This window comes from Oncorhynchus kisutch, linkage group LG3 (genome assembly GCF_002021735.2).
Source record: "Oncorhynchus kisutch isolate 150728-3 linkage group LG3, Okis_V2, whole genome shotgun sequence".
In the NCBI taxonomy this organism is placed as follows: domain Eukaryota; kingdom Metazoa; phylum Chordata; class Actinopteri; order Salmoniformes; family Salmonidae; genus Oncorhynchus; species Oncorhynchus kisutch.
The window spans coordinates 36,994,568-37,009,558 of NC_034176.2; the positions used below are offsets into that span (position 1 = coordinate 36,994,568).

Here is a 14,991-nt window from a genome sequence, read left to right on the forward strand (position 1 = left end):
TGTTTTATTAAACATTTCACCTGCACCTGAAATTGGGTAACTTCTCTTCTCCATAACGTCTGAAATCCAGTCCACATGGTGTGCAATAGTCTGAATGTCAGTCAAGATGTGAATCTATCATAGTTGAAATAACATAAGCAGATAAATATAATTTTTTAATAGACTGTGTGGTATGTAACTGTCTACCCCTACTAAATTGCAAAATCAAGATTCAGTCTCTTGTTTGAGAGATGTGAAAAGGGCAATGTAAGAAAAAGGCAATAAAAACAGACTACATTTCAAGACAAAGTACCTCGTTATCAAAGAAAAACATTTAATCGTGTAAATCACAAAATGATGGATTTCTGATTCACAATTTAACATCAGTGAGCGAGTGCAAAAGAGTCTCCTTCAAGTCATAATCAGTCAAGTCAACCTGAGAGAGTCTAACAAACAGTTTACACAGCCAGAACAAACCAGTGTTACTTTGAGAGAACAGTTGGATGGATACAACCCAAGTGCCTCTCAAACAAGTCATTGCTTTAGTCAAAGCGTTGGGGAAAAACATACAAATGATTCACCCCAAATGAACTCAGTCCAACACTACACCGAGGGCACCAGTGTGTGAAATAGTCAAAAAGCTGCAGTTGCATCTTTCATGAAAACCCCATTACATGTTTATACCATTGACTCATCCTTCCAATATGAATGACTAAGACAAGTCAGCTTTTGTTTGCTTTTATGTTAATACATCACTTTAATAAGAAAAAAAAACACTATTGTTTTTTTCTTTCCACCATTCCTGTCCATGTAAGATGACACAGAGATTTTATTTGGAAAATAACAAGAGGCCTGGTCCAATATTCAGTGAACATGCGTCACAATGACGAATATATATGGACATGATCTGTCATGAACCGCAGACGAGACGCAGGCGATAAAATGTACTGTTAAAACACACACCTGTAATGCTCTTAGTATCCAATGTCAGGAAAAAAAAGTTTCCATGTAGAGCCTGTATGAAATGCCTAGCAGATAACGACAAAAGTTGCTTTTTTTTTTCATTTTTTTCTCGAATACTGAACTGGGAGTGGTTGGACAGGGCATCAGACTGTTAAATAGCGCTCTCTGGCCGGCTTCCACCCGGTTACTCAACCCTGCACCTTACGGGGCTGCTGCCCTATGTACATAGACATGGAGTCACTGGTCACTTATAATGTTTACATACTGCTTTACTAATTTCATATGTATATACTGTATTCTATTTAGTCAATGTCACTCCGACATTGGTCATCCTAATATTTATTTATTTATTAATTCCATTCTTTTAGATGTGTGTATTGTTGTGAATTGTTAAGATACTACTACACTGTTGGAGCTAGGAACACAAGCATTTCACTACACCCGCAATAACATCTGCTAAATGTGTATGTTACCAATAAAATTGGATTTGGTTGGCATCACCCCTTCACCAAATCATGGAGATAGGCAATAGCAGAGGGTTAAGATGGTTCGTCAATGAGTGTGAGGCTTGTATTGCATGTAGAACTTTTTGTATAATGTACAATTAGATAAATGTCACAAATCCAAATTCCCAGGAAGATTTGATGCTGAAGATAATTTATAATACTTTTATAGTGAGTCCCGAACCCTTTTCTAATGTCACCCCTCTTCCCTTTCCTTCCCAAGCAAAACCAGGAGAGTTTCAGCCCAAAATCTGCCTCGGTTTCAGAAAAGGTATCCATCTGTGTAGTTAATAACATTCCTACAACATTTGTAGTCAATACCAGAAAATAAAATGTGATGGTTTAAAACGAGTGGCAAAGCACGAGACCAACCGTCAAACACCACTAGTAGAACATGCTTTGAGTGTAGTGTGGTTTGTCAAGTTGTCGTTATCAGAGTTGTTCATCTGTATCCCTCATACTATGACTACTACTGACAGAGAAGCCATTGCTCTCTCTGTTCCAGCATGGGACACTGTTCCCACTCAAGGAGAAGCTGGTTTCTCAACATCTCAATTCTAACAGATACTCTCTGTTGTGTCTAGGACACTCTCTCAAGAGCAGACATGAATATAATGGCCTTTTGCCCAGCATAATTACAGATAATTGAGAGAAAACAAGTCAACCTGGACTTTTCTTGAGTCAAAAAAACAATTGAACATCAATGCTCACTCTCTGAAACGGAGGTAAAGTCATGTTCATTCAGTGGGCTAGTTAAGATCTGTTACATCTGCTATTGTGAGACGATCCGGGTGAGATAAGGTGAAGACACTCAGCCAATTCATATGGGAGAGGGATCTGTATGAAGAAACAAGGTATTCCAAACAATGTATTGTGTATGATTAAGTAAATGAATCATTAATAATGTAGTTAATCATACACAACTATATATCTGCACACATCTCTCACACACTTACTGTATTATGAGCTATGCAACACATAGAAAAGACATGAAAGTGCTACCTATTAAATGAAGTTACAAAACATACATCATACACTTGAAAAAGTTCAATTAATGTTTCAAATGTCCCAAACCACACTGTTGCATTCAATAGATCATTGTTTCGCCTACGGTCTGTTGTAGGGCTAGTAAAACCTCCGGTCCAGGGTAGTATCCCAAAAGGCACCCTATTCCCTATATAGTGTACTATTTTTGACCAGAGCCTTATGGGTAGTAGTGCACTTATGGGTAGGGGTTCTACTAAGCTGACCTGGAATTGGTCAAACCATGGATCAGTTAGCTATTTGAGTTCGAATTTTAGGCCCCTGTAGGTATCAAAAAAATATATAAAAAAATTTGATTAAATATTTAATTTGGGCTTTAGAAATGCCATGAATAACACATCCATAAATGGAGAAAAAAGACGGGAAATCATAAGGAATAAGGGTTTGAAGTGTCTGTCCTATATCTAGGAAATATAAGAAAGTTCAGGAAATATTTAGTTTTTTTTGGACACATATTTAACCCCTTTTTTTGTAGGCACAAAACCACCTCCATACTTCCATTCATTTTTTAAACCGGTCCCGGGTTACCTGCTAATGGGCAGGTATGTCTCACTGTCTGGGTGTTCTGCAGTAGGATTGGATAGAGGCAATCACCGCAGCTGTAACCCTGTGTTAGTGGCCAAGTGAGCATTGTTGAAATCAAAACCCAATCCTCAAGTAAGTCATGAAGAACTCACTAAACTCAGTTTTGGACAAGACTGACTTTATGAACAAAATTATCCTATTTACACTTTGTAGTACATTTTGACACTAGAATAAATGTTTGACTAATATAGATGCCACATATGCCATTTTCTAATCCGAGAAGTTGTTTGCCTTCAGTTGCGCTTTAAAAAGGCAATCAGCGGTATAATTCTTTTTTGTTATGTTTGGTAAAAAGATGAGGGATGGGGCTGGAAGAATGTAACCACTAAAATGAATAAACAGAGCTATGGGTCATGTTGAGGCTATATAGTGTTTGTTTACATTTACTTTGTTAACAAACACTGGAGTAAAACAAGCATATATTTGGGGTTCTGATGGGGTACGGCAGCTGACCTAAGCTCATGAGGCATTTATAAGTTATATTCTTCAATAAGGTACATATCATTAATGTATAACTCCAAAAATGAATGTATCAACTGCTGATTGCCTCTTTAAAGTATCTGTGGACCAGACTTCTATGAAATATGACCTATAATTAATAACGCGAGTGAAATAGTTTTCCTTCCCAAAAAATGGCAATTAAGTAGGTTAGAAAGCAGCTTTCCTGTGTTTGAATGGTGTGGGCATAACCCAACAGAATGGTGTGGCCGTATACTGGTCATAAAAAATATTCACGCTAGTAGACCGCTCATTGGCCAGCTCAGCCAATAAGCCAACATGACATCATGTTTTGAGGAAATAGCAAGCATTTTTTTTTTTTAAACAGACTGTTTGAGGTGGGGTTTTTGAAGTGTTTTTTTACATTTTTAAATGTATAAAGGTCTTCGGCCACAAATATGAATAAGACAAGTCAAAAACATTTTGGTATGAGTTAACAGAATATTAACTTTTAAAACTAAGATTTTCACTGGCCAGATACTTCAAAAATAGTAGTGCACTATATAGGGAAAAGGGTGCCATTTGGGACACATAACCCAAGGCTCATCTTTCACCCCACCTTGTGGCTAGCATGGGCCCAGCTCCATAGCTCCAGCCCTGGGATGGGTCTCTTCTCTTCTCCTTTCCATCAGTCTAGGTCCAGGATCTGTTCAGTTAGGTCGTCCATGGCATCAGAGGCCTTAGTGGAGGAGGGGCCAGAGTCAACAAACATCTGGGGGATCTTACTCCCAAAGTAGATCTTACTGTTAGCTGCTATGGCCTGGAACTTCATAAGCTGCAGATACTCTGGCGTCAGCTTCAACTGGGAGTGGAGAGAGAGAGGGGGGAGAGAAAGGAAGGTGGGAGTGGAGATAGAAATGGAGGGAGAGAGGAGAGAGAGAGAAGGCAGAAGCTAGTGATGAATGCCTGGATGTCCTGTGATACTGTTAGATTGTAGCCTGAGGAGGGAGTGTGTTCTCTCTCACTCTTCCAGCCAGTCTGAATTCACTCCCTACCACCTCGCCTTGGCTCTAACCCTTGGATATTTGTAGATCTGCATGGAGGAAGCAACATGGAGGGAGCTGAGAGATCTTTCACCACCCTGATTATACAGATCTTTCAGATCTGCAAACGTGGAAGGGTTAGGGCCAAGGAGGACCGGCGGTTCCTCTCAGTATGGTCCTCTCACCTTATTGGCCTCGGCCGCTCTCTCTGCTGTGTAGAACTCTGCATCGGCCCTGGCCTTCATCTTAGCCAAGAATGCTCCGTCTGCAACCCAGGGGTAAGACGTCAAATTGTGTTGACGTCATCTAAAATATTATCAGCTGGCGGGTAGAATGAAAACATTATTTCAACCGGTGGGTTAGTTCACGGTTCAGAATTACATTTGTGGGTCGGAAACATTTTAAAATCAAGATAATACTTTTAAAAACCCAGGAGCTTGTTGTGATACGAATTCCATTCTGTGAGTGGAGAGGCAGACACAAGGCTACCAGCCATGCATTGAGAGTGTGTCGAACCGGGAACTGTCCCTTATTTGTGTTGTGCTAAAACATTCCAATTTGTCTACGCCAGAGCTTATGTTCCCTCTCCCCACGTGAGAATACGACAACTTTACTTTCCATGGATAGCCTAGCACATGCCGAAAATGTCTAACGTAGGCCTAGACGGAGAAACAAAAACATGTTTTTAGGCTACAACACCATCGTGGTCTGAAGACAGGAGGGAGCAGTGACGGGGTATGTCTAAATGTATAGCTTTGAGCTCCCATAGTCAATCCTCAGGAGACTACTCTTTCTACCATCATGACCCACAGGGAAAAGGACAAAAATGTAGAGCATCTTAAAAGCCCCGTTATGCCAGCATGCCATTTCACTGACCAGTGGCCTAATGACAATTATAAACTGGGTGGTTGGAGCCATGAATGCTGATTGGCTGAAAGCCGTGATATATCATACCGTATACCATGGGTATGACAAAATCATGTATTTTTACTGCTCTAATTACATTGGTAACCAGTTTATAATAGCAATAAGGCACCCCTGGGGTTTGCGGTATATTGCCAATATACCACAGCTCTGTATCCAGGCACAGGCACTCCGTGTTGCAAAGAACAGCCCTTAGCCGTGGTATATTGGCCATATATCATACCCCCTCTGGCCTTATTGCTTAAGTATACAGTCTTATTGTTTTGCCAAACACACATACACACCTTCAATTTCAGAGATCCTTTTCTCTGTTTCTTTCTCCATGACTTTCTGGCTAAACTTGATTTCAGCCACTTGAGCTAACTTCTCTGCCTCTGTAGAGCAGCACAGGGAGGAGACAGGAAATGAGCCTTACATTCTGGGATTTAATGAGAAAACGGGCAGAATTCCTCTTAAAAATTTATTCAAGAAAACAGACTTACAGTTATTTGTTTATAAATGTCATGTATTATTATAAAATGTCAGTTTAATATTTTTTCTGTGAAAATGTAAAGGTCATAGTGCGTTAGTGTCTGACCAATCACATGACTGACCGATCACAGCCCTCTTCCGCTCTGTCTCCGCTTCCTTCTCCACCACCTTCTGAGTCTGAGCAGAAATCAGAAGCTTTGTCTTCTCAGCCTCCCTAAACACACACACACACACATTAAAGGTGCGTGCTAAAAGTTGGTTAATATCTTTCTCCAGTCCCACAGCATGTGTCCCATCCCTCACGAGAACATCCTAAAACAACAGCCAGCATGTTAACATGGAAAAAAATACCATCATCAGTCCATTACTAAAGCCCTCCAGATGGAAGTGGTGAGTGTCCCAAATAGCATACTATTCCCTATGTAGTGCACTTGTCAAAGATCATGCACTATAGAGGGAATAGGGTGCCATTTGGATACAACCGGGTTTGAGGAGAATGAATACAGGACGGAAGGGGGTTGGGGGTTTTGGGAATATGGAGCATTGCAGTGTTCTAGAATGTTTCAGTGTTACACAGCCAACTGTTCTACTCACATCATCTCGTAGTTCCTCCGAATGCTCTCAGGAATGTTGGGCTTTGTGACTCGGACTGCCTATGGTCAAGATTGCCAAACCACAGCCATGAAAAAGAAGGGTGACGGAGAGATGACCGAGATCATATTGAACATTTGTTTTACTGTGGAACTGCAAGTCATTACATGGCAATAAAAGGCATTCCATCACCAGGGAATCATCTAGGCTAAATGCCAAACGACACACTATTCCCTTTGTAGTGCACTACCTCTGATCCAGCCCCATAGGGCTCTGGTCATGGGAATAGGGTGCCTTTTGAGCACAAAAGAACCAACGCAATCTTACTCCTCCCCAAACTCTTTCTGAAGTGAACTGTAGTGTTATTCGTTCCTGGCAGAACCCACAGCTGTTATTGTAGTTTCTTCTAGAGGATTAATGAGGACAAAAAGCTAAGTGTTTAAACCTAGAGGGGCCTTAAAACTGTAGAGGAATGAGCGGGGGTGGGGTCGGGGAGGAAATTATTATTATTATTTGAGTCTGACAGAATCTGTCATCGTTTTCCAGTCCAGATATTGCAACATGGGATCTGTTCTGTCTTTCATTAAGTTTTAGCTAGTAACTGAAGTCCATCCAGGACAGCTTAGCAGCCCACTCATCGCCTGGCATTCATTATCACAATATGGAGCCTCATAAAGTTGAGGAACAGTATTCTACTTTAACCTTACACATTACTTTAAATTTAACCCCGTTTCCTGTCTGCCATTCAACCCCCTGTGTGTGTGTGGCTCTACCTGGATCACACAAGGATAAGTGGATTATCAACCCGAATCAGAAATCAATACGAGGTAATCCTTGTATATAAATAAACAGTTATGAAACAGTACTCACATAACATGGGCAGTTTCAATATTCAAACTGCTCATGATATTGTTAAATGAGTATTCACCATCAATAATATATTTATATGCAAGGATTCTCTACAATTCCATCCTCTCATCGCTCTTCCTCTCCCAGTCACACAAGGATAAGTGGAGTATCAAGTAAATCAAATCAAATCATCGGAATTCCTTGCCTATAAACCTTTAATAAACATTTATACTGGTATGCAAGGATTCTCTAAGATTGGTTTGTTGTCTCTTCCTCCTTCCATGTCTCCTTCCCAGTACCTGTATGATGAGTCCAGGAGCCATGCAGGTCAGATCCTCCTGTAAGGTCAGCTTCAGGTTTTCATCTATCTGGTCTGAGGAGGGAAACCAACACGCGCACGCGCGCACACCACACACACACACACACACACACACACACACAATGGAGACAGAGGCTGCATCCCACACACCACCCTATTCACTATACAGTATAGTACTTTTGCAGTTGTAGTGCACTATGTAGGGAATTGGATGCCATTTGGGACCACCCAGAGACAACACTAGGCCTTTAAAACCCTTTGAATATTGATTAGTTACCGAACAAGCCGATGTAGACCTCCTGTAGAGAGTGGACGCTGCAGAACTGGTTGAGCTCATGGTGAACCTTGTTGAATATCAGGGCCTTGTCATAATCCGCTGTGAAGTTCCTCACTATATCATACACTGTAGAAGAGAGGCGAAAGAGTTGCTGTGAAGTTGCTCACTATACCATACACTGTAGAAGAGAGGAGACAGAGTTGCTGTGAAGTTCCTCACTATACCATACACTGTAGAAGAGAGGAGACAGAGTTGCTGTGAAGTTCCTCACTATACCATACACTGTAGAAGAGAGGAGACAGAGTTGCTATGAAGTTCCTCACTATACCATACACTGTAGAAGAGAGGAGACAGTGTTGCTGTGAAGTTCCTCACTATACCATACACTGTAGAAGAGAGGAGACAGAATTGCTGTGAAGTTCCTCACTATACCATACACTGTAGAAGAGAGGAGACAGAATTGCTGTGAAGTTCCTCACTATACCATACACTGTAGAAGAGAGGAGACAGAGTTGCTGTGAAGTTCCTCACTATACCATACACTGTAGAAGAGAGGAGACAGAGTTGCTGTGAAGTTCCTCACTATACCATACACTGTAGAAGAGAGGCGAAAGAGTTGCTGTGAAGTTGCTCACTATACCATACACTGTAGAAGAGAGGAGACAGAGTTGCTGTGAAGTTCCTCACTATACCATACACTGTAGAAGAGAGGAGACAGAGTTGCTGTGAAGTTCCTCACTATACCATACACTGTAGAAGAGAGGAGACAGAGTTGCTGTGAAGTTCCTCACTATACCATACACTGTAGAAGAGAGGAGACAGTGTTGCTGTGAAGTTCCTCACTATACCATACACTGTAGAAGAGAGGAGACAGAATTGCTGTGAAGTTCCTCACTATACCATACACTGTAGAAGAGAGGAGACAGAATTGCTGTGAAGTTCCTCACTATACCATACACTGTAGAAGAGAGGAGACAGAGTTGCTGTGAAGTTCCTCACTATACCATACACTGTAGAAGAGAGGAGACAGAGTTGCTGTGAAGTTCCTCACTATACCATACACTGTAGAAGAGAGGAGACAGAGTTGCTGTGAAGTTCCTCACTATACCATACACTGTAGAAGAGAGGAGACAGAGTTGCTGTGAAGTTCCTCACTATACCATACACTGTAGAAGAGAGGAGACAGAGTTGCTGTGAAGTTCCTCACTATACCATACACTGTAGAAGAGAGGAGACAGAGTTGCTGTGAAGTTCCTCACTATATCATACAGAGAAAGGACAAAGAAGAATGGCTACAGCACAGGAGGTTGGTGGCACCTTAATTGGGGAGAACGGGTTCGTGGCAATGACTGGAGCGGAATTGGTGGAATGGTATCAAATACATCAAACACATGGTTTCCAGGTGTTTGATGCCATTCCATTTGCGCCGCTCCGGACATTATTACAAGCCGTTCTCCCCTCCTGTGGGCTACAGTAATATCCCTTTCACACAAAAACGTTTTTCCGCCAACTTTACCATACCTCCAATTTTTTCCCTATCTTTTCTTTATATCTGAAAGTTAATCAATATTACATTTGCTTTTTGATATAGTACCGTAAATCCTATGTGAAAGCAGCATAAAGTAAGTAAGTAGTAGTGGCTACAGTAAATACGGAGCTTGGTCCGAGCCTGAACGGTCCATAAGGCAGAAGCCTCCTGTCTCCTGTTTCTTAGCATCGGGCAGCTTGATGTAACACCCCTTGGAGCGGAAGCTAGTCTATCGCAGGGTTACAGTAAGCTGTGTTCAAAATGGTTGCCGAGTACTAGTGTTGTGTTCTAGACCACCTGAAGCGAGACTGATTCAAGACCGGAACAAATAGAGTCAAGATCAAGACTGGAGGGGGATTATAATTGTGTCAAATTGGCAGCATAAGAGTTCAAAGTGTTCAGTATTTCTGTGTTCATATTTTACAACAATATATCAATTCTTTAGAAATTCAGAATGGTGAGAAGAAAAAAAAAGACCGGTCTCACTTACTACAACACTGTTAAGTACACAACCATCCCACACCAGGCTGCCCCCCCCCACCCCTTACATCTGTCATAACAAAAGAGACTTGGAGCACACTTTGAGAGTTAACACAGTATTTAAAATGTGTCCAGACGCCTTTCACTAACAGAACCGGGAACTTACTAAACAGTTGTTTTATTTTTACTCAAAACACAGGTTGGAAAATGAGTCTCCCCATGAAATGATGGTGCAGAGGACAACACACTGTTACAATACATGTGTTACACTGGTTTTGAAACAATATAGCATATATACTAAGGAAGGATTTGAACATCAGGCATGTTATGTCACAAGTAAGATCAGTTTTTAGTTTTGTGTTGAGAGATAAAACTCGAGCACCTTGTCAAAATTGCTCCAACGTTTGATGTTTTGGCTTATGACTTTACCTGCTGAGGGCACCAGGTAGTTCACCACTTCTATCCGGTCAAAGTAAATCATCACTCCCCCACTGAACAAATAAAACAGAATGGAACTAGACATACATGCAATACATCCTCAAGAATGGAGATAAAAGTAGCTGGTAAGCTTTCCATCCATGAAGTTTATTTCGGGCATTGACGACATACAACCCTACCTTGTGCCACATGGTACATTCTTCACTTCATCTGTTTGTAGAGTGGTCTACAAAGAACAGAAAGAGAAGGCGTTAAACACTCGATAAATCCATCATTTCTGCAGGGCTCAATTCAATAAAACCTACATTGTAGTATTTACACAGTAGTTATTTTCCCTCATGGTCCAAAAACTCTTCTGACAGGTCTTTGGGCGGCAGGTAGCCGAGCGGTTAGAGCGTTGGGCCAGTAACCGAAAGATAGCTGGTTTAAATACCCGAGTCGACGAGGTGAAAAATCGTAGCTAGGCACATAACCCTAATCTACCCCAGGGGTGCCTTACTACTATGGCTGACCCTGTAAAACAACACATTTCACTGTATGAAAACCTGCAAACCTACCAGGGGTGTATTCATTAGTAGCACACTCGTAGCTAAATGTTCTGTAACAGAAACCGTAACCTAGATTTACTATTAGACAAATATAGGCAGGTTCCTCCCCGTTTGGTTCCTAGTGAATAGACTCCCATCATAGATTTGCTGTCACTTTTCAGAATAAGAAGTGTGCGGGCACAGGGTGACTTTAAAAAAAAAGGAAACTGCAGTTTGATTGAAGTCCAGCCTCAGCCTTTGCCCTACTACATTTCACCTCAGACACCTCTGAGACCAGTCAGGTTTCAGTTCCTCTCATTGTTCAACTACATTTCAGCCTAAACCCCAGCCAGACCAGTCATGCCCAGGGCCTAAGACATCATTCTTACCTGCACAGACTTGAAGTTAGTGATGAAAGGCATCATGAGGTGGAACCCAGGGTTACTGGTGGTGGTCAGGAGAGCTCCTCCCCTGTGGAACACACAAGTCAAGGACACATTTAGGTGGGAGCAACATAACAAATGTTGCAGATAGATCTGCCACAAATAGAGATGATATGATTCCTTACTCTGCATGCATGTTGAAGGGACATGTCTGTGCTACATAATAATAGATACATTTACATGAAGACATAACATAAATCTGACCTGTAGTAAACTCCAGTGTGTCCCTCCTCAATCTTGTGAACAGAGGCGAAGAGAGCAGCGCCACCAATCGCACAGATTATTGAGGCAATGGCACCCAACTGTGCCATCCTGGGAAGAAGAGGAAGAATAAACCATTTGTTTTTAAAGGATTGGCATGCACAATGTTGGACATAGAGGATGGATGAATTAAATAAGCAAGCTTACAGTGCATTCGGAAAGTATTCAGACCCCTTGACTTTTTCCACATTTGGCTATGTTATAGCCTTATTCTAAAATGCATTAAATCGTTTTTTTCCCCCTCATCCATTTACTGAACAACACCCCATAATAACAAAGCAAAAACATGTATTTCTTTGCAAATGTATAAAAAATATATTAAAAAAATATATCAAATTTAAGTATTCAGACCCTTCACTCAGTACTTTGTTGAAGCACCATTAGCAGCGATTACAGCCTCGAGTCTTCTTGGGTATGATGCTATAAGCTTGGCACACCTGTGTATGGGGAGTTTCTCCCATTCTTCTCTGCAGATCCTCTCAAGCTCTGTCAGGTTGGATTGGGAGCATTGCTGCACAGCTATTTTCAGGTTCAAGTCCGGGCTCAGGTTCGATCGGGTTCAAGTCCGGGCTCTGGCTGGGCCACTCAAGGACATTCAGAGACCTTCGACCCAGTCTGAGGTCCTGAGCAGGATTTCATCAAGGATCTCTTTGTACTTTACACCGATCATCTTCCCCTCAATCCTAACTTGTCTCTCAGTCCATGCCACTGAAAAACATCCCCGCAGAATGATGCTGCCACCACCATGTGTCACCATAGGGATGGTGCCAGGTTTCCTCCAGAATTGCCGCTTGGCATTCAGGCCAGAGTTCAATCTTGGTTTCATCAGACCAGAGAATCTTGTTTCTCATGGTCTGAGAGTTCTTTAGGTGCCTTTTGGCAAACTCCAAGCGGGCTGTTGTGTGCCTTTTACTAAGGAGTGGCTTCCGTCTGGCCACTCTACTATGAAGACCTGATTGGTGGAGTGCTGCAGAGATTGTTGTCCTTCTGGAAGGTTCTCCCATCTCCACAGAGGAACTCTGGAGCTCTCTCAGAGTGACCATTGGGTTCTTGGTCACCTCCCTGACCAAGGCCCTTCTCCCCCGATTCCTCAGTTTGAGGAATCAAATGATGATCAAATTAAAATAGGATGCACCTGAGCTCAATTACAGATTCTCATAGCAAAGGGTCTTAACACTTAAGGTATTTCTGTTTTTAAATTTTTAATAGATTTGCAGACATTTATATTTTTTTACTTTGTCATTATGGGGTACTGTGTGTAGATTGATGAGATTATTTTATTTAATGCATTTTAGAATAAGGCTATAACGTAACAAAATGTGGAAAAGCGAAGGGGTCTGAATACTTTCCGAATGCACTGTTGATACCTTTCACTGAAGAGTTGAAGTCTAATCTAATACATAACCTTACAAATATTCTACCGCTTTTACAAAAATGTTGTTTTAGTGTAGCAAATAGTAATCTTGGAAGTTCTGGATGTTAGGACAGTTGATTAGAATATAATCAGCTGCATGTAGTTTAAAACAACATCTGAGCAGAGCATTCTATTTGTAAATAGAAGGCTCTGGATGTGAGATCATTCAGCTGGTAAAAAACACAATGTTGTAAAACATTACTAAAACGTTCTGTGCCAGCTAGGCATGCTGCCGTCAAGGGTAACTCCTATTAGTCAGGAAGAAGAAGCTTAGCTGAGACATCAGCAGGGACTGACCTTACAACATTATAAGAGGATTGACCAAGAAAGGCATGGAAACTTCTCGCCTGCCTCACCTCACTCCGAAAACATCAACAACTGAAGCCTGCCACAAGTTTAGTCTGTGCACAGCTACAACAAGAATCATATTAAGATACTATAGTGATCTTGTCTAGACAACTACAAGTCAGTCAATCAATCAATGACAGCATGCAGTCTTTTCATACCAGGTCGTGAAACTTGAGCTCGCACGTGAAGGTTCAGTCATCTTTGGTTCAGTATCTTTGGTTCCACTTTCTAAGTCTAACATGGAGAAGTTGTTTCACTTTCAGTTGACAGAATGCTGACAGCTAAACATGAATTACCTAGCTAAGCGCCCAGTGTTGGATTTACTCATACACCCCTCCCAGTAACGCAAAACAAGATAAGCCAACTACGTAACAGGCATTGTGCAACAGTTTAACGTTAGTTTGTTAAGCTATCTTTAGTTCCTACAGAGGATGGTATCTAACCTACATTGACTAAATATTTCACAAACATTGTTGTTGCATGTAACGTTAGATACTTGAAAGGCCATTGATAAATGTGTACTCGAAACCCGTATTATTACCTGTATTATTACACGAGGTGCCTCCTCCACGGTAAAAAAATAAATAAATACAAAACATATACGCTAACAACATTTGCTAACACCTACTGCAAAGTTCACTTCCTCATTTTGCGTCATGCGTCATCAGTTGGGCGTTCTTCAGTGCCTTTAGAGGAAATATCCTTCAAAACCGGTAGAGGGCAACAAAGACTATATCAAAGAAAGCTAAATATTCTGACTGTTATGTAGAAGTTGTTTCTGTGATAAAAAAAAAAATCATATATCTAGGTTTATGAGTTTTCTATTAATTGTGGCATTTATATTATGCATTAATACAAGTGTACTGATAAGTAAATTGCTACACTGTTTGCTGTGATACAATAGGGCAGAGTTGCTTTTATATTACTGTAACAAGGTAGGAACCATAGTTTTGATCAGTGCTTCACAGAGGATCATAATTAGTGGGGAACATGTAATGGTATAAAACCACCCCTGGTAATATAGACTGTCCAGTGAGGGGATTTGAGTAATGCACCGGGCCAGTGTTGATTGTATTCGTTTTGGAACCGGGCTGCCTCCCAGGCATGAGCTCTGTGCCCCGTTTTGTCCGAAGTGATGTAAAAGTGATGTAGATTAAGCACGTGGGGTAATGAGTAGGATTCTGTGCTTCATATGCAAAAGTGATTGTTTTTGATTAAAAAAAAGGCTTTTATCTGCCTTCCCAAAATAACTATTTTGAAAATTCAAATAGACACTACCATTCAAAAGTTTGAGGTCACTTAGAAATGTCCTTGTTTTTGAAAGAAAAGCAATTTTTTTGTCCATTAAAATACATAAAATTGATGAAAAGCGTTATCTCTGTCCAGTGTCTGTGTTCTTTTGCCCATCTTAATCTTTTCTTTTTATTGGACAGTCTTGAGATGTGGCTTTTTCTTTGCAACTCTGCCTAGAAGGCCAGCATCCGGGAGTCGCCTCTTCACTGTTGACGTTGAGACTTTCAAAAACAAGGACATTTCCAAGTGATCCCAAACTTTTGAACAGCAGTG

At 41.1% G+C, this 14,991-nt stretch overlaps 1 protein-coding gene across 8 annotated transcripts; it reads right to left on the reverse strand.

The window, feature by feature from the left end:
• Positions 1-289: 289 nt before the first annotated feature.
• Positions 290-14,085, reverse strand: LOC109882101 (erlin-2-like). 8 transcript variants are annotated; one of them, XR_002253953.2, is made up of 14 exons: positions 13,967-14,085; positions 13,584-13,659; positions 11,607-11,714; positions 11,349-11,430; positions 10,612-10,658; positions 10,424-10,485; positions 7,987-8,112; positions 7,690-7,763; positions 6,545-6,603; positions 6,073-6,164; positions 5,764-5,853; positions 4,741-4,820; positions 4,132-4,374; positions 306-2,282 (listed from the first exon to the last, which is right to left on the reverse strand). XR_002253953.2 is itself a non-coding variant. In XM_020474193.2 (13 exons), the coding sequence occupies exons 1-13, from the start codon at positions 14,037-14,039 to the stop codon at positions 4,201-4,203; spliced, it is 1,143 nt and encodes a 380-aa protein (XP_020329782.1). In that variant the 5' UTR covers positions 14,040-14,080; the 3' UTR covers positions 290-4,200. The 8 variants fall into 8 exon arrangements, 2 of the variants coding, with proteins under 2 accessions (XP_020329782.1, XP_020329793.1); XR_004205588.1 differs by having other exon boundaries at positions 1,044-2,282; positions 5,764-5,897; positions 13,967-14,078; XR_004205589.1 differs by having other exon boundaries at positions 290-2,282; positions 4,741-4,876; positions 7,987-10,485; positions 13,967-14,080.
• Positions 14,086-14,991: the final 906 nt, after the last annotated feature.

Excerpts from the sequence above, each read along its gene's own strand:
- LOC109882101 (XM_020474193.2), bottom strand. The coding sequence starts at position 14,039 with ATGTTGTTAGCGTATATGTTTTGTATTTATTTATTTTTTTACCGTGGA. Across the intron at positions 13,660-13,966 it reads CACCTCGTGTAATAATACAG|ACTTAGAAAGTGGAACCAAA; the intron begins GTAATAATACGG and ends TCTCCATGTTAG. Across the intron at positions 10,659-11,348 it reads CTAACTTCAAGTCTGTGCAG|ACCACTCTACAAACAGATGA; the intron begins GTAAGAATGATG and ends TGTTCTTTGTAG.